At 51.2% G+C, this 18,583-nt stretch overlaps 2 protein-coding genes across 4 annotated transcripts in view; both read right to left on the minus strand.

Moving 5' to 3' along the window:
* The window catches only part of PAK4 (p21 (RAC1) activated kinase 4), a 53,037-nt gene extending 40,497 nt beyond the window's left edge, over positions 1 to 12,540 (minus strand). Inside the window, exon 1 of one of the 3 annotated variants that reach the window (XM_039248703.1) lies at positions 12,469 to 12,540. The gene's annotated coding sequence lies outside the window, so the exon portion shown is untranslated. Of the gene's footprint in view, positions 1 to 1,060; positions 1,135 to 3,756; positions 3,882 to 12,468 lie in introns of those variants that run through there. The other 2 variants (XM_039248699.1, XM_039248721.1) reach the window with 2 other exon arrangements.
* A 3,037-nt stretch (positions 12,541 to 15,577) lies between these two features.
* The window catches only part of ACP7 (acid phosphatase 7, tartrate resistant (putative)), a 39,405-nt gene continuing 36,399 nt past the window's right edge, over positions 15,578 to 18,583 (minus strand). Inside the window, exons 13-14 of the mRNA XM_039244784.1 lie at positions 18,271 to 18,408; positions 15,578 to 16,060 (exon numbers count right to left, since the gene is read on the minus strand). Of these exons, the coding sequence (XP_039100715.1) occupies positions 15,995 to 16,060; positions 18,271 to 18,408 (204 nt within the window). The 3' untranslated portion in view covers positions 15,578 to 15,994. The remainder of the gene's footprint in view (positions 16,061 to 18,270; positions 18,409 to 18,583) is intronic.

Here is an 18,583-nt window from a genome sequence, read left to right on the forward strand (position 1 = left end):
CCTGCTTATCTACCACAACTTTCCCGCCCCCGAGTTAAATGCCTACTTGGTCACGCTGGCCTCCGTGGTGGAACTTGACCATCCAAGCTCATTCGGATCTCAGGGCCTTTGTACTTCTCATACCCACTACCTGCTCTATTCTTTCCACCTCCTTTCTAGGCCTGGCTCACTCTTTCTCATCGGTCACGTGTCTCCTTCTCCAGAAAGCCCTCCCTGCCTCCCCGGGCTGGGCCAGGTGCTTCCCGGATCCCAGCCTTGACGCTTCTGCTGCTTGCTTGTGCTTCCCCAGCCCAGCCCTGACACTCCAGGCTGTCACTGTCTGGGGACGGGTCTGGCTCCTGCATATGCTGAAATTCACGCAGGCAGGGCCAAGGCCATGCTGGTCGCCAGCGGAACGGGCAGTCAGACACACAGAAAGAGTGTAACAAAGCTCTGTCCATCCCTTTCCACACTTCACCTCCTTCCTCCCTGCCCCGTTCCTGAAGAGGTTCAAGTTAGTGCAGGTTCCTTCCCCACCGTCAGCCCTGAGAGACACCTCCCAGGGGAGCTGGGTCAAAGCCGCGGTCACTGCCCGATGCCCTACAGGGCAAAAGCCTGGGTGTAGGGGTTCGGGGGCCCCAGCTAAGCCTGCCGAGTGAACCACCTTCCCAGCTGTTCCCAGCAGGCCCGGGGGGCCATAAAGCCACCATCTCATGGCTGACTAAAGTCGTTTCGGCAGGGCTATGAACTTGCCCTGAGCAGGACGTGGCGTGAAGGGAACCCGCAAGCTCGGCTGGAAAGCAGACGGTTACAATTGCTTAGGAGAGCAATGTGGAATCTGGCGGTTCCACGGTGAGCCCCATGCCAGAGAGAGAGACTCCGGCCACGATACGAAACACATTCTAGAATGTTCCAACTAGCACTGTCACCGTCCCACATGTCCACCAAGAGGTAAATAGGTAACTGCCGTGCGGCATGGTCACGGCAGAGGCCATGATCCCAGCGCAACACGCGTCCTCGCTGCGCGCTAGGCAGACTAATGCTCAGCAAAGAGCAGGCTGTTTACCGGAATACCACTCACCTGATCTGCGACACTGGACAGCAGCGGTCAGCCCCTGCCGGGCCGCCACAACCTCGCACGGATGCCAGCCCCACCCCCCACCCAGATCCCAGCACTCCAAGCCGGAATCTTTAGGCCGGCTGGGCGCCGGCGTGTTTGAAAGCTGTCCAGGAGACCGCAGCGTGCGGCCGGGACTGAGGACCGCTGCTGCATTGTTCCTGAGCGCTCTCAAAGGTAGTAAAAGTCGGAAGACCCGCAGAGAAAGGCTGAAGTGCAGGGGCAGGGAGGCTGGGGAGGGGGCGGGGCATTTAACTCCATCCGCACTGAGCGCTCCTGCCCGATGGTGGAGGCGGGGTGTTCCCTTATGCTGAAAGCTTACTTTCTTAGCTAGTCTAAAATCATCAGGAACAAGACTGGCATGTAAGAAATCCCTTGTCTAAGTTCCCACGGCCGGTGACAGGGCAGGGACCCGAACTCGGGTCCCCAGTGCCAAAGCCCTGTCCCTCCTTATCTGTGCCAAGCCCGGCATGCTGAGCAAGCTGGAGCCACGAGGGCAGGAGGCTGGGCTGACCTCATGGGACCGCCTGGCAGCGTGCCCTCCCGGTGACTCTGCCCAGAAGGGGGCGGGGCGGCTGGCTGAGAAAGCCTGGAGGCAGGTGGGGGTGGGGAGGTCCTCCCGAGGGAGACTGACACTAACACAGCACCTACTGTGGGCCGGGGCCTGGGCCAAGCGCTTTACACCCTGCACCGTCACGGCAATCCCACGAGGTGGCCACCATCACTATTTCCATTTTGCAGGCAAAGAAACTGAGGCTCAGAAAGTTCAGCAACTTGCCCAGAGTCCCAGCCTGGGAGCACAGGGCGCCCCGAATAGGCCCAGGGCAGGTCCCCTCCCCTCCCTGCTCCTCCGCCCCGCCCAGGCCAGGCACCCCAGGGGTACGGATGAAGCCATGTATCACTGGCTGGGGGTCTGCTCCCACGAAGGGATGCCGAGAGGGGGGAGGGCTTCCGTGTCTCTGTCCCGTCCCCCACCACGGGCCCCGCACGCAGCCATGTCCACCGGTCCACCGGCAAGAGCCGGGCAAACTCTGCCACCGGGCCGTGCTTCGGGTGGGGGTTCAGGGCAGGAACACGGGGGAGACTCCTGCCGTGGGGGGGGCCCACATTCTGGGGAGGAGGCAGGGAACAAGCCGTGCCCTGAAAACCCAAGTAAGAACAGAGCAGAGGGCTGGGGAGAAGACGAGAGAGTGAGATAAAGAGAGTGGGGGGCTGAGAGAGCTGGTGGAGTGACTGGAGAGGGGGGGGGGGGGGGGAGGGAAGGGATTCCAGGCAGAGGGAACAGGAAGGTCAAAGCCCCGGAGGAGGGCATGTGTCCAGAGCTGAAGAGCAGCAAACACAGGGGAGTGGGGTTGGCTCTTGAGGAGGGATGGGGAGGAAATGAGGTGGGGGCGCCTGGGGACTGGGGTTCTCAGTACAGAGAACACTCAACTTTGTATAGGGTCCCACTCAAGGACACCCTCCTCAGGCAGAAGCTCATCAGACTCCCTTGGACTCTGGGCCACCCACAAACACCCACACACAGGAACTTCTCTTCCCAGATCACGCCCTTCCAAGAAGCCCAGAGACAACCCATTCCAGTCCAGGGAGTGGCTCAGCTTTGCCCAGCTCCTGGCTTCCAGGAACGGACCTTCAACAATCTAGGAAGTAAGTGAGGACTAGGGGCAGGAGCTCTGGAATCGGTCAGACCCAGCACGGAATCGGCCAGTGTTACTCAGCAGAAGCTATCGGAGCCTCAGTTTTCCTGTCTGCAAAGTGGGTCTATCCGGTACCCACGTCACAAGACTGTGGGATAATGAAACAGCACCGAGTACAGCGTTAGCCGTTATTAAATGTTAGACAAAACTACGTTCGAGAGGCAGCAGAGCATAGCCCCGTTTCGCACCCAGAAATCCAGAGTTTGAATCCCAACCCCACAACTTATTCATTAGATGATCCTGGGCAAATCACTTGGTCTCTTAATAATAGTGCCAACCCTATAAGGTTGTAGGAAGGATTAAACATACGTAAAGCATCTAAACGATCTGGCACGTACTAATTTATGCTTGTTTGCTATCATTTTCATCATCTGCGGGAGGGGGCTCTCTTTTACTCCACCAGGACATCCCTGACCTCCCTCTGGAACATTCCTCGCGTCCTCTCCAGCAATGCACCCCGCTAGGGTTTTAACTTTTGACCCTCAGGTAACACCATCTGTCAGATTCTGACCTTAACTCCCCTTTGGCCACGCCCCACATTTGATCCCTTAAAAAGATGCCCCCCAATGTAAATCGCATGCATCTGCTCCGCGGGCTGCTGCCATAAACCTGCGAACCATCAACCCCCCATGGCTGTGATCTCTGACCCTGGTAGGCGCACCCTGCCTTCAAGTGATTAGGTTTGGACCCCATGTTTTGACACTCGCCTCGGCCCCCCCAGAACGCACCCCACTCTAAATTTCGAAATTTGCGCTCTCCTTCGCCACGCCCCCTTCGCTAGTCTGACCTCTGACCTGCCCTACACCACCCTCCCCAGAAGTATTGACCCCCAACCTCTCGGACGCGACCCTTCCCTCCTCGAGTGAACTTTGACCCCAGCGGCCCCGCCCCCTACTTGCGTAAACGATCTCCCACCGCCGTCGCCCGGCCCACCCCAACCCCTGGCCAGACCGCTTATCCTACCGGCTCGGCGCTGCAGTCGCTCGCGGCCGAGCTGCTCGACTCGGAATTCCGAACCCTCACACGGCCCTCAACTCTCTTACGCCGCCGCCACCGCGGCCACTGCCGCCGCCATGTTAAATCCCCAACGAACATCCGGGGCTTTCCCCCCTCGCCGCCCACCTGTCCCCATAGCAACGGGGCTGACCGGGCAGGGGGCAGGGCCCACTCAGGGGCGGAGCCGGGCCGCCGGCGGAGCCCGCTCCAGCCTCTGATTGGTGCAGATTGTCCAATCGGAGGCCTTCGGGCGGAAAATGCCAAGCCGGGATTGGAAAATTTGGAAAGGGTGCGGGGAAGCTGATTCCCCGCGGAATCGAGTTCTTAAAGGGGAAATGACTCTTCTCTTGTAACAGACCCACCTTAACCAAAAGGAGTTCTTGGATGGAAAGCGGTAATGCGTCATAATGGCCAGAAACAGCTATTACTCACTTGTTATGTGCCAGACACCCGACCAAATGCTTTACTTGCATCGTCTCGCTAAACGCTCATTAAAACCCCATTTTAGCGTTCATACCCAACTTACAGATAAAGAAACTGAGGCTCAAAATGGTGAACTAGCTGTCTCAGGATTACAGGAAGTAGATAATGAGTTTCGAACGACAGTCTGTCTGAGTTCAGGAACTTGACCTGGAATCAAGACACTATTTGATCTTACTCTTTTTAATAAGCTTTTAAAAAGTGAATACTTAGAAAGAAAGAGAAAGAAAGAAAGAAAGAAAGAAGAGAAAGAAAAGAAAAGAAAAGAAAAGAAAAGAAAAGAAAAGAAAAGAAAAGAAAAGAAAAAAGGAAAATACCAGAAAACAAACAACAAAATCCTTAAACTAAACCCAGACAACCTCTCCTGTGATTTCACTCACTGGCGCCACCTACCTGGCTCTTCCAGAAAAATAATCAGGTGCTCTCCCTCCTCGATGTCATTAACTTTGGCTGTTCCTTCTGTCCAGATTAGACTTTCCCCACGTACCCCAGGGCTCCCTCCCTTGCTTCCTTCAGGGATTTACACTAATATCACCCGTCAGTGGTCTTATTCCTTCCCACCCTAACTAAAGCAGCAAACAAGACTCTCTCATGCTACTAACTTTGCACTTTTTTTTCCCTTATTTTCCTGCTCTAATCGCTTCTAACAAACCAGATGATTAGTTAATTCTAGTTATTGTTTCTTGGTAGTTTACTGAAATGTCAGCCCGAGGAAGATTGCACGAGTCATTTTTTTTTTTCTGTATATTTACCTACTTCTTTTGTTTTAACAAAATCAGAGGCATACGTTTATATAGAATTTTACATGTTTTTAAAAACAAGAGCAGAAATATCACCGGTCTGTTTCCCTGTCATTTTCTTCAAAAGCATTCGTTTTAAGGGCTGCAGATGTCATCCTGTCAATGAACTCTGATTTGTTTAACCACGCATTCTTGTTGAACGTCTAAGCTGTGATAAATATTTTGCTATTATAAATAATACCCCTCCCCATTCAAGCAGTTAAATATTTGTGCACATCTCTAAATAATTCCTTTGAACGAATTCCCACAAAAGGAACTGCTGGGTCAGAGGAAATGTACAGCTTTAAGATTTAATAATAGTAACAGTTGCCATGCTTGGAGCTAAGCTGTGTAATTTTAACTACAGGGGCTATGATTATTCGTGCCTGTGCTTCCCAGAGGAAACCCAAGCCTAGAGAAGTAACTTTATTTGCTCCAAGTCGCACAAGCTAACGGGACAGAGCCAGGGCTCACCCCCAAGCTTTAACTCCCAGGCAAGACTCCCGCTAACTGCCCTCTGCTGCCCCCACACGGCCCGGAAAGGACATTGCCAAGTTGTGCTCCAAGGATCCAATTCACACTCCCAGCCGCGATCAGAGGGAGGAGCGTGCGCTTTCAAGTATCTTCGCCAGCATTAAACATTCTTGTTTTTGTGCTCTTTTGAAATCTGTACGGCTTACAGGGTCTCCGTTTTTTTTTTTTTTTTAATATTTTATTTTTTTCTAGGAGAGAGAGAGAGAGAGACAGTGTGAGCAGGGGAGGGTCAGAGAGAGAGGGAGTCACAGACTCCGAAACAGGCTCCAGGCTCCGAGCCGGCAGTCAGCACAGAGCCCGACGCGGGGCTCGAACCCACGAACCGCGAGATCATGACCTAAGCGAAAGTCAGACGCTCAACCGACTAAGCCACCCAGGCGCCCCCAGGGTCTCCGTTGTTTAAAAAGCAAGTCTGGTAGCGAAGATGACGGCACTTGATGCAGGTCGGAGTGATTGATGGGAGGAGGGCCGGGGTAGTCTTTCTCTTTAAGGCAGGGCATTAGCTCTAGAAGCCCCCTTGGAACTTAGCTAGGGGTCTCTGTCAGAGATCAGACCCCCGAAACAAGCCCGGGGGTAGATCTGCTCCAAGGGCTTCCTCAGGATGCCCTTCTTCAGGGTTCTGAGAGAGAAAATCAGCCTCCTACATAAGGCTTTCTGGAGGAGGTGATACCCCCGCTCCCATGGATCGAAACAGGTGAGGAGGATTTGGCTTCATACAAACGATAAATTTCAGTACATCAAGGGAAAAGATAAGTGGCAATAGATGGTAGGCAAAGCTTTCTGTCCTTCATATGTAAAGAGCATTTTCAAATCAGTAAGAAAGACAAACATACAGCATAAAAATAGGCAAAAGACATGAACAAAGATGTAAAATACAGACAATGAAGAAGAAAAAGATGGAACTGGCAAATAAGAAATTAATGAACTGGATATTAAACTCTTAAACAGATCCTTTTTTTTTTTTTATCTCTCAGAAAAAAAAATTGTATTATAATTAGTGCTGAGGAGAATTCAGGACAGCAACTACTCTCCTGCCCCAGATCACAGTCCTAGAAGTGGGGTAGGTACCCCACTTCTAGGACTGTGATCTGGGGCAGGCTTTCGGTACTATCCATCAAGAGACCTAATAATGCTGTCAACCCTTTGATACAACAATTCTTCTTAGAATTGTTCTTAAAGGGAAAAAAAGACATAGACAAAGATATATATGTGAATGTATAGGTGACCTTTGAACAACACAGATTTGAACTGCATCGGTCCACTAAAAAGCATATTAAAATTTTTTTTGTTTATTTATTTTGAGGGAGAGAGAGCGTGCGTGCACAAGCAGGGGAGGGGCAAAGAGAAGGAGACACAGAATCCCAAGCAGGCTCTGTGCTATCAGCGCAGAGCCAGGCTCCAACTCGAAAACCGTGAGATCATGACCTGAGCCGAGATCATGACCTGAGCCGAGATCAAGAGTCAGATGCTTAACTGACTGAGCCACCCAGGCGCCCCTAAGCAGAATTTTTTGAATAAATGCAATACAGTACTGTAAATGTATTTTCTCTTCTCTGTGCTTTTCTTTTCTTTTCTAAAAACATTTATTTATTCTTGAGAGAGAGAGAGATCAAGTGTGAGTGGAGGTGGGGAAAGGGCAGAGAATGAGGGAGACAGAGAATGCAAAGCAGGCTCAAGGCTCAGGGCTGTCAGCACAGAGCCCAACGCAGGGCTTGAACTCACGAACTGTGAAATCATGACCTGAGCCGAAGTCGGACACTTAGCTGAGCCACCCAGGTGCCCTCCTTTTTAACATTTTATTTTTAAGTAATCTCTACACCCAGTGGGGGGCTCAAACCCACAACCCCGATATCAAGAGTGGCATGCTCTGGGGTGCCTGGGTGGCTTAGTCGGTTAATCGTCCGACTTTTGCTTAGGCCATGATCTCGCGGTTCATGGGTTCGAGCCCCGTGTCGGGCTCTGTGCTGACTGCCAGCTCGGAGCCTGGAGCCTGTTTCAGAGTCTGTGACTCCCTCTCTCTCTGACCCTCCCCTGCTCACACTGTCTCTTTCTCTCTCCTAGAAATAAATTTTAAAAAAAAAATTAAAAAAAAAAAAGAGTGGCATGCTCCACTGACTGAGCCAGCCAGGTGCCCCTAATCACCATTGTTTTTTTAATTACTAACGAATCCTACCAAACTTCACAATTTCCCTAGTATTGCATATTCAGATTGCTTCCAATTTTTTGCTTCTTGCTACTCTCTAAACACTTTACCTGCATGATCTTATCCAATCCTTACCACTTCTCTATAAGATGAGATCCTTAGCTCCATTTAACAGATGAGGAAACTGAGGCATGGGAGGAGGGTGGGAGGTGGATCAAAGTCCCACCACTTGTAAGCCGCTTTGCTGGAATTTCAACCAGGAAGTCTGACTTCAAAGCCCGATGCTCAAATTCATTCAATAAATATAGTTGTTGAATGCCATCCATGTATTGGATAATTACAACCGCCAACATGTATTGAAGATTTTCTATTCCAGCAGCCCGGGCTAAGCACCTTACATATACGACCTCCTTTAATCCCTACAACCTCCCGAGGCCCTCCTGTTATTCCCGTTCTACAAAAGGGCAAACAGAGGAACAGAGAGGTTAAGTAACTTCTCCAAAGCCACACAGGCAGCCTGGCTTCAGGGTCTAGGCTTCCAACCGTTTCTCTTCATTATCAGAGAACAAATGCTTGAGAGACAAATAATAGACACCTGAACACGTCAACACTATAAAAAAGGTGACGAGCGGAGCTCAAAAGGTGTCACAAAATACAACCGGGCCGCCGTAAAAAGAATGTGGAAGACACAGGACCCAGTGATCCCACTCTGGGTATTTACTCCAGAGAAATGAAAACATACGGTCCCACGATGGCCTGTATGGGAAGATTCAGAGTGCTTGTTTTGGGGGTTTTGGTGGGTTTTTTTTTCTATTTTTTAAAATATTTTTATTTATTTCTAGGGGAGAGAGAGAGAGACAGCGTGAGCAGGGGAGAGGGTCAGAGAGAGAGAGAGTCACAGACTGAAACAGGCTCCAGGCTCTGAGCTGGCAGTCAGCACAGAGCCCGATGCGGAGCTCGAACCCACGAACCGCGAGATCATGGCCTAAGCGAAAGTCGGTCGCTTAACCGACTAAGCCACCCAGGCGCCCCAATGGTGGGTTTTTTTCCCCCACAGCGCTTGTTTCCATCATCGCCGGAAACTGTAAACAGCTCCAAACGTCCATCAACGAGTGAACAGATAAATCGGTCGCAGTATATCTATTCCGTGGACGCTACTCGGCACAGAAAGGAAGGAACCGTGGATACGCAGGACCTCACGGGTGAACTGCAAACGTGTTAGGCCGAGTGACAGAGGCCAGTTGCTTATAGTTCCGTTGCCAGCATTCTGGAAACGGTAAAGCCAATCTGTCGTGACAGGGGGCACATCAGTCGTTGCCTGAAGCTGGGAAATGACTGCTGGGAAGGATCCACTGCAAAGGGACAGGAGGGAGACTTTGGGGCGGTGGAAACGTTCAGGCTCTTGACTGAAGTGGCAGTGTCCGGGGAACACGCACTGGTCAAAACTCCTCAAATTGTACATTTTATTTTCTTTAATGTTTATCTATTTTATTTATTTATTTATGTTTACAGTTTGCTTATTTTTGAGAGTGAGAGAGAAAGCACGAGCAGGGGCAGAGAGAGAGAGAGACACAGAATCCGCAGCAGGCTCCAGGCTTCGAGCTGTCAGCATAGCCAGACATGGGGCTCGAACTCACAAACTGTGAGATCGTGACCTGAGCCAAAGTCGGATGATCAAGTGACTGAGCCACCCAGGTGCCCCTATTTATTTATTTTTGAGAGAGAAACAGAGAGACAGCATGAGCAGGGGTGGAGGGGCAGAGAGAAAAGGGGGGGGGAGAGAGAGAGAGAGAGGGAGAGAGAGAGAATCCCAAGCAGGCTCTGAGCTGTCAGCACAGAGCCCAACGTGGGGCTCAATCTCACGAGTGGTGAGATCATGGTCTGAGCCAAAATCAAGAGTTGGACGCTTCAGTGACTGAGCCACCCACGTGCCCCCAAAATTATACATTTTAAAAGGGTCCAGTTAATTGTATTAAATGGAGTTATAGTTAAAAGTTTTTTTTTAAGTTTATTTGTTTATTTTGAGAGAGAGAGAGAGACAGAGGATTAAGCGGGGGAGGAGCAGAGAGAGAGGGAGACACAGAATCCAAAGCAGGCTCCAGGGTCCCGGTTGTCAGCACAGAGCCCAACACGGGGCTGAAACCCACAAACTGTGAGATCACAACCTGAGCCGAAGTCAGATACTTAACCAGCTGAGCCAACAGGCGCTCTAAGAGGTTTTTCATTTGTTTGTTTTTAATTTTTTTTTAACATTTATTCATTTTTGAGAGAGACAGAGTGTGAGTGGGGAAGGGGCAGAGAGAGAGGGAGTCACAGAATCCCAAGCAGGCTCCAGGCTCTGAGCTGGCAGCACAGAGCCTGATGCAGGGCTTGAACTCACGACCTGTGAGATCATGACATGAGCCGAAGTTGGACGCTCAATCGGCTGAGCCACCCAGGCGCCCCTCTAAGAGTTTTTTTTTAATGCAGTAGAATAAAGCATGGGGTTTAGTTAATATCAATATTGGTTAGTTTTAATAAATATACCAGATTTAGGTAAGATTTTAATAGTAAGAGGAAACTGGGTGTGGAGTTTATGGGAACTCTGTGCTGTCTTTGCAATTTTTCTGTAAATCCAAAACTGTACCAAACACTGAAGTTTATTTTTAAAAGTGAAAAAACAAAAGAGCAGACAGGAGATAATACCATGCCAATGTTAATTTATACAGGAAAGAAAAACAAGTTACAAACCCACCCACATCATATGATAGTATTTTCATTTTAAAAAGTCAGGGGTTATGAGGGGAAATGTTACAAGGTCAACAAAAGCTGTTAGAGATGGGACAGCCAGGAAATTTCTAGTTCTAACTTTATTCTTTTTTGCATGGTTTGAATTTTTAAAAAAAAATATTTATTTATGTATTTTTAATGTTTATTTTTAAGAGAGAGAGTGACCAAGGGAGGGGAAGAGAGAGAGGGAGACACAGAATTGGAAGCAAGCTTCAGGATCTGAGCTGTCAGCACAGAGCCAGACACGGGGCTTGAACGCACGAACCAGGAGATCATGACCTGAGCCAAAGTCCATCGCTTAACAGACTGAGCCACCCAGGCACCCATGAACTTTTCTTAAACAATCAGTGTGTTACTTTCTCCCCTGAAGTAAAATAGGGCAGAGGCTGAGAGGAGGGGTCTCTGCCTAGAAGCAGGGGCCTGGGTGGCTCAGTCGGTTGAGTGTCTGACTTCGGCTCAGGTCATGATCTCAGGGTTTGTGGGTTTGAGCCCTGCATCAGGCTCTGTGCTGACCACCCAGAGCCTGGAGCCTGCTTTGGATTCTGTGTCTCCCTCTCTCTCTCTGCCCCTTCCCCCCCAGAATAATTAAACATTAAAAAAAAAAATTTTTTTTCTGGAATTGAGAGAGTGTCTTGTCTCCTCAGGCCTGTGTGTGGGACAAACAGAGAGGAACTTTTTTGTCCTATGTCCTCATCTCCACAATCTCTCTTGCTCATTCCTACGGTTACAATAAAAATGTAGCCCGAGTACAAAAACAGGATGCTCAGTCAGTATTGAATTTCAGATAAACCTCAAGTCATTTTTTAATATAAGCATGTCCCCATACAATACTGGGGACATACATAGACCACACTTTTATTTATTGTTTCTGAAATCCAAATTTAACTTGGCATCCTGAAAAAACATAATAATTGGCATCCTGTATTGTATCTGGTAATCCCACTCACCCCACACCAGTTACCCTGGCCTCACGGCTGTTTCCAAACACAGCCTCAGTCCTGCCTCAGGGCCTTGGCACCTGCTGGTTTCTCTATCTGTATCACTGTTATAGGTGTTTTCTTTGGCCAGCTCCCTGTCCTCTGGCTCAAATGTCCCCTCCTTAGAGAGGCTTTTCCTGGACATGATATCGACAGCACCCTTTGCTATCTCAATGCTTTTGTAAACATTTTTAAAAATTTTTTAAATGTTTTTTTTATTTATTTCTGAGAGAGAGAGAGAGAGAGACAATGTGAGCAAGGGAGGGTCAGAGAAAGAGGCAGACACAGAATCTGAAGCAGGCTCCAGGCTCTGAGCTCGCTGTCAGCACAGAGCCCAATGCGGGGCTCGAACCCACGAACCGTGAGATCATGACCTGAGCCAAAGTTGGACGCTTAACCAACTGAGCCACCCAGGCTCCCCTTGTAAACCTTTTTTTAATGTTTGTTTATTTTTGAGAGGGAGAGAGAAGCAGGGAGAGGGAAGACACAGAATCCGAAGCAGACACCAGGCTCCGAGCCGTCAGCACAGAGCCCGATGCAGGGCTCGAACTCACAAGCTGCGGGAGCGTGACCTGAGCCGAAGTCGGATGCTCAACGGACCGAGCCCCCCCGGCGCCCCCATCCCAGTGCCTTAATTCCAGTGTATTTTCTCCGCAGTGCTGATCTCTATCTGGCATGCTCACATGATAGCATTTTTGTTCATGGTTTCCTCTCTGTCTCCCCCAACAGAATTTAAGTGTCACAAGGGCCAAAACGTCACCTTGGCCACCAAAGTACCTACAACAGTTGGATCATAGCGGGTGCAGCGTTCTTTCCTGGTTCTTAGCTATAATCGACAAAAACCATCTTCGGCTGATTTGAGCAAGGAGGCACGTTAGTAAATAAATATTTGGTAACGAATGAATCCTGAGACCCACAGCTTCCCTCCCATTTGTCTCTCCGTAGAGCCCGAGCCACCCCGCTGGCTGTCCCTGGGGCCCCTCCCGGGAACACTCACCCCCAGCTCGCTCTCTGCGGAGCCTCCAAAAGCCTTGTCCGGCTTCGCCCTCCCAGGAGCGGTAGGGTCTGTAGTCCGACGACCTGTCATTTGCCAGACATGTCACACGACAGGTGTTGCAATCAGCCAGGCGGGCCGGTCTCCTGCGCAGCCGCAGTGGGAGCCCCAAGGGCTGGGTCTCCTTAGCATTGTTGCTGCTCCTTCCACACCAGGGGCCGCATTAGGCATTTTATCTGCGTGTCTCCTGCCTTCCCTCCTTCACTCAACCAGTGTTTATTGAGGAACTACTTTGTTGCGGGTCCTGACACTCCAGGGGTAAACAGAACGGGCAGAAACCCCGGAAGCTCACTTTCTGACGGAGGAGATGAAAAGTAAATCATTAAAGACGTATCTTTACAGTCGATCACAAAGCAGAAGTGATCTGAGGGCAAATAACAGCAGGGAAATGGGAAGTAGGGGGTGGGACACTGTGTGTGTGTGTGTGTGTGTGTGTGTGTGTGTGTGTGTGTGTGTTTATTTACTTAGAGAGAGAGAGAGAGAGAACAAGCAGGGGAGGGGAAGAGAGAATAAGAGACAGAATCCCAAGCAGGCTCCATACTCTCAGTGCAGAGCCGGACACGGGGCTCGAACTCACAAACCGTGAGATCATGACCTGAGCCGAGATCAAGAGTCAGATGCTTGGCCAGCTGTGCTGCCCAGGCGCCCCTGGGATGTTGTTTTGAACAAGGTGGTCAGGGAAGGCCTCACTGCAAGGACTCGAGCGGGGGGAGGGGGGAGCCAGACTGGCACCCAGGGGGCCGTGCCCCAGGCAGAGGGAGCAGCCAGTGCAGACAGAGGAGGGTAATGTGCTACAGTTGAGGCCCATGTGGCTGGAGCAGAGAAGACAGGGGCAAGTGATGGCAGAGGAGGACAGGGAGGTGACAGGGGCAGATCGTTCGGGCTGGGCCACAGGGACGACGGGGACGTTCACGCCAAGTGACGTGCAGCCGCGGGAGAGCTCAGGCCGAGGAGGGACACGATCTGACATAAGTGCCCACGGGTCCCTTTGGCCTGCACGCGGAGAGCGGACTTCGGGGGGCGGGCATGGGAGCAGAGGGGACACCCGGTAGGAGGCAGACAGGACCAGGGTGGGGGCGCCTTAGAGTTTTGAGAAGGGGACAGATTCTAGATAGACTTTGAAGACCGAGTCCACCGAGTTTGCTGGCTAATTAAACGTGGGACACGACAGGGGCGCCCGGGTGGCTCAGTCAGTTAAACATCTGACTCTTGATCTCGGCTCGGGTTCACGATCTCACGGTTCATGAGTTCAAGCCCCGCATCGAGCTCTGTGCTGATGATGCAGAGCCTGCTTGAGACCCTGTCTCTCCTTCTCTCTGCCCCTCACCTGCTTGTGCTCTCTCTCTCTCTCAAAATAAATAAATAAACTTTAAAAAAATGAACAAAGCGAGAAAAAGAAGAGTCAAGGACAACACAACACCAAGCCTTTCAGTCTCGTTTAATCCCAAGGCAACTCTGTACCATGTGATCATTCGTTGGTGACAGACGATGAAACAGAGGTTCAGAGTGGGCCGGCAGCTCCACATCCCACAGGAAGGGGCAGAGCTGAGATTCAAATCCAGCTTCTGTTTCATCCCAGTGTCGGGCCTTTGCTGTCTGTGGACCCCACTGCCCAGGCCTGTTTGTAGCTGCCCTCAGGCCTAGGACAGAACGTGCCAGGCCCCCATGGGCACCAGCTCAGTCTTTGGCTGCAGCATGGACTCCCCAGCGGGTGACTTCACAGGCTGCGTGCATTCCCTCGTGGCTTGTCACCCGCGTTGGGTAACTGGGTTTCTCTGCTCGCCCATGAACTCCTACGGGGCCCGACCGGGGCAGATTCATCACTGTCCCCGGCGTGTCCCCGACATCGCCCAGCCAGGGCCTGGCATGCGGTGGCCTTCATTAAGGCAACAAATACTTATGAAGCACCTACTTCATGCTGGGCTATGCAGGGGTGAGCCCTGGGCACCACCCTCCCGGGATTGACAGTCCAATAGGGAAGACAACCCCCCCCAGAAAGTGCCAGCCGAAGTTGGCACGGGGCCACCACCCAGCCTAATAAGGGGGTCTGGTAGGGGGGAGAGGGCCCGCGGAGCGTGAGAAAGAGCTTCGTGTAATTCAGGGACCTGCAGAAAGGCCGTGTGCCTTGGGCACGCTGCGGATGGCTGGGGGCATAAGTTTGAGAAAGCTATAATGCGAGGTCAGCCTGCAGAGCTGGGGACCCGCGGGCTGTCCTGGGGCTAGAGCCCAGCTTGGCCTACGGTTTCTGGAGTCAGATATGCCTGTCATCAGCTCTCAGAGCCCTCCTGTGGCTCCATTGCACCCAGGATAGGGGACAAAGTGGGGCCCTACAGGCCCCACACGATCTTTCCTTGTCACCTCCCTGCCCCTCTCTCCCCCTCACTCACTCCACGCCCGCTGCCCTGGCCTCCACACTGACACCCCGGTGGGGGCAGCCACGTTTCTGTCTCAGGGCCTTTGCACTGGCTGTTCCTCTGCCCAGAACGCTCTGCCCCCATGGCTACACCCTCGGACTCCTTCAGATGTCAGATCAGATGTCACCCTCCCGGTGAGGTCTCCCTGATTATCCTTGTGATTATCCAGCTGTCCCCCCCCCAAGGCTCTTCCTTGCTTTGGGGGAGCACTCAAGAGAGTTACCCTGCTTTCTAGCTTTTCTTATTTAGTGTGTTTGCTCTCCGACCCCCTGGGTAGAGCATCAGCTCCATGAAGGCAGAGATCCCCGGTCGTGGCCACAGGGGTCCCGCGGGACTGAGAACGTGGTAGGTGCCCAGGAAATGACGGTGGAGGGAACGAGAGACGGGGAGGAGGAAAGGAAGGGGAGAGGGGAAGAAAACAAGCAGATCCGTGTAAACACCACTAGCTTGGAGGCAGGAGTGTTAAAGCTTCTCCCCTCCTGGACAGATCAGTGCTGGGCTGGGAAACTGAGGCACAAAGCAACACTGGGTGGCCCTCTTTGGGCGACTGGGGCACGGAGGGCTGGCCCAGGAGAGAGTCGCCGACGCCACCTGCTGGAGAGTGGTGTCATGACAGCCGTGCCCCCGCTGCTGACTCGGCCTGTGAAGCGCGCCCCCCCCCCCCGCCCCCCACCGTCCTGCAGGAGGGAGAGGAGCGGCCCAGGGGGCGGCCCCAGCGGAACTGCATAGTCACAGCGATGAGCCTCTTTATTCCAGAGGCCCCATGGGCGCCCCACCCTGTCAGTGTTATGCAGGAGAGCAGGGCTGCCCGGCTCCCCGCTCCACTTCACTCGGTCCCTGTACACCTGCCCCCCTTACAGCCAGAGGGCACCCCCACCTCTCCAGGAGGGGAGACCAGCCCCAGCTCCCTGAGGGCTGCACGGGGAGCCTCATAGAGGTGGTCGCAGCTGCTCTGACTATCCGCCTGGGCCTGGGCAGCATCTGGTCATCTGGTCCCACCAGCCGAGAGAGAGGCAGCGAGGCCCCGGGGGCTCGTGACAAGAGCTGTCCTTGGGCTAGAGGTACATCATCCGGCCTAGCAGGGGTCTCACCACCCACACGTCGTCCACAATCTTCCCATCCTGCCAGGGACAAAAACAAAGGCAGTAATGAGAGCAGAAAGTTCTGATGGGGGGGGGGGCGGGGGGCGGGGGCCTGGATTCAAATTCCAGCTCTACTTCACGGCCTGTGAGAGATCGGGCAAATTGCTAGACCTCTCTGAACCTCAGTTTTCCTCATCTGAAAAGCGGGGATGATAGTAATGGCACCTACATCATAAATCTTGTAGGAATTAAATGAGATTATTTGTAGAGGGCTTTTTAAATTTAGTTTTTATTTGTGTTTTATGTTTATGTATGTTTTATTTTGGGTGCCAATTTTTATTTTTTACATTTTTTTGAGTTTATTTTCAGGGAGAGCGCATGTGCACATGTGGGGGAGGGGCAGAGAGAGAGGGAGAGAGAATCCTAAGCAGGATCCACTCTGCCAGTACAGAGTCCTACCTGGGGCTCAGACCCATGAACCGTGAGATCATGAGCTGAGCCGAAACCAAAACCAACCAACTAAGCCACCTGGGCGCCCCAAAGGATGCTTTTAAAAGGGGGCGCCTGGGTGACTCAATCGGTTAAGTGTCCGACTTCGGCTCAGGTCATGATCCCACAGTCCTTGGGTTTGAGCTCCGCATCAGGCTCTGTGCTGACAGCTCAGAGCCTGGAACCTGCTTCAGATCCTGTGTCTCCCTCTCTCTCTCTGCCCCTCCCCCACCAGCTCTCTGTCTCTGTCTCTCAAAATAAAATAAAGACATAAAGAATATATATATTTTTTTAAAAAAGGGGGCCTAGAGCATGGTGAGGATTGTATAAGTGTAGGATATTATTACAAGCACAAACCTCCCTTATAGCCCAGTGCAATGGCTCTCTACGTGACAGTAAGCACATTACCTAACTCTGAGCCTAACTTCCATATTCTACACACCCAGGAGAACCAAATAGGATAACACATAAGCCTACCCCTGGAGCATGTGCCGCTCAACAAATGGAAGTTACTTATGATAAAAAGAACACAGTTGAGGGAAGAGAGAGGGGATAAAAAAAAAAAAAGAAGGAAAAAAAAAAGAACATGGTCTTTGAGGTCATATCTCAGCTCTGCAACCCTCCAGCTGTGTGACCTTTGGAAAATTACTTCCTGTCTCTGAGCCTCAGTTATCTCATCTGCAAAATGGAAAGAAAATCTGCCCCACGTGATTGCTCAAGTGATTCAAATACTATCAGATGGAAAGCGTCTAGCCCAGCACCTAATATACAACAGGTGCTCAATAAATCATGATAATAACTGCTATTATTTTAAAATTATAGTGGCAATGGGGTGCCCGGGTGGCTCAGTCGGTTAAGCATCTGACTTCAGGTCAGGTCATGATCTCACAGTTTGTAAGTTCGAGCCCCAAGTTGGGCTCTGTGCTGACAGCTCAGAGCCTGGAGCCTGCTTCGAATTCTGTGTCTCTTTCTCTCTCTGCCCCTCCTCTACTTGTGCTCTGTCTCTCTTTGTCTCCCAAATAAATAAATGTAAAATAAATAAATAAAATGTAAAATAAAATAAATAAATAAATGTAAAATAAACTATAATAAAATAAAATAAAATTACAGGGGCAAAAAATAAAGAATAGTGAACCATGATTATCTGTGTCCATCTAACCTTAAGCCATTTCTACCACCCACACACCATATTCGTGTCCCTCTCCCTGCTCCCATCCCTCACCTTTATCAGCCCCTGCTTCATGTTGATAAATATCTATGGAATTTACCATGTTTGGGTAACTGTTCTTAGCACTTCTATATAATAAGTCATTCAACTATTATCATCCCCTTTAACAGATGGGGAAATTGTGGCTCAAATAGTTGAAATAAGTTGCTTGAGGTCATCCATCTGGTAAATAGCAGAGGCAGGATTTGAACCCAGGATTTCCAGCTCTGGAGTCCGTGTTTTTTGGTTTGTTTTTTAATTTTTTAATTTTTTTTTTTTTTTTTTTTTTGAGAGAGAAAAACAAAGTGTGAGCAAGGGAGGGGCAGAGAGAGAAGGAAACACAGAATTCGAAGCAGGCTCCAGGCTCTGAGCTGTCAGCACAGAGCCCGACTCAGGGCTCGAACTCACAAACTGGGAGTTCATGACCTGAGGGTAAATCGGCCGCGTAACTGAGCCACCCAGGTGCCCCTGAGGTCCATGTTTTTAACCACTCGGCTCCAGAACATGCCAGGCCCGGTCTCTCGGGCCGGTGTTTGGACCCCTGCTCACTGACCTGGTCGTCTGACACCTGCTGAATGTGAACATGGGTCCCGTTGAGGATGTGCAGCCGCGTGTACCCGTACTCTTTCACGCGCAAGGCGCTCCAGGGCCGCGGGAAGAGGGAGAAGGGGGTCAGCCGCTCCTCGCAGCCCTGCCAGACAGAACCAACCGTTCAGACCCAGGGCTGGGGAGGGTGGAGGACCCGCAAGGAGCAGAAACAACCTCCCGGGCCAGGACCCTGCCGCCCCCAAGGAAGACAAAGTCTGTTAAGACTTGACCTCACTCATGCTCAGAATTGAGGGTCTTGACCCAGCCAGGCTTCCTGT

The sequence above is a fragment of the Hyaena hyaena genome, unplaced genomic scaffold (assembly GCF_003009895.1).
Source record: "Hyaena hyaena isolate Hyena2069 unplaced genomic scaffold, ASM300989v1 scaffold_9, whole genome shotgun sequence".
Lineage (NCBI taxonomy): Eukaryota > Metazoa > Chordata > Mammalia > Carnivora > Hyaenidae > Hyaena > Hyaena hyaena.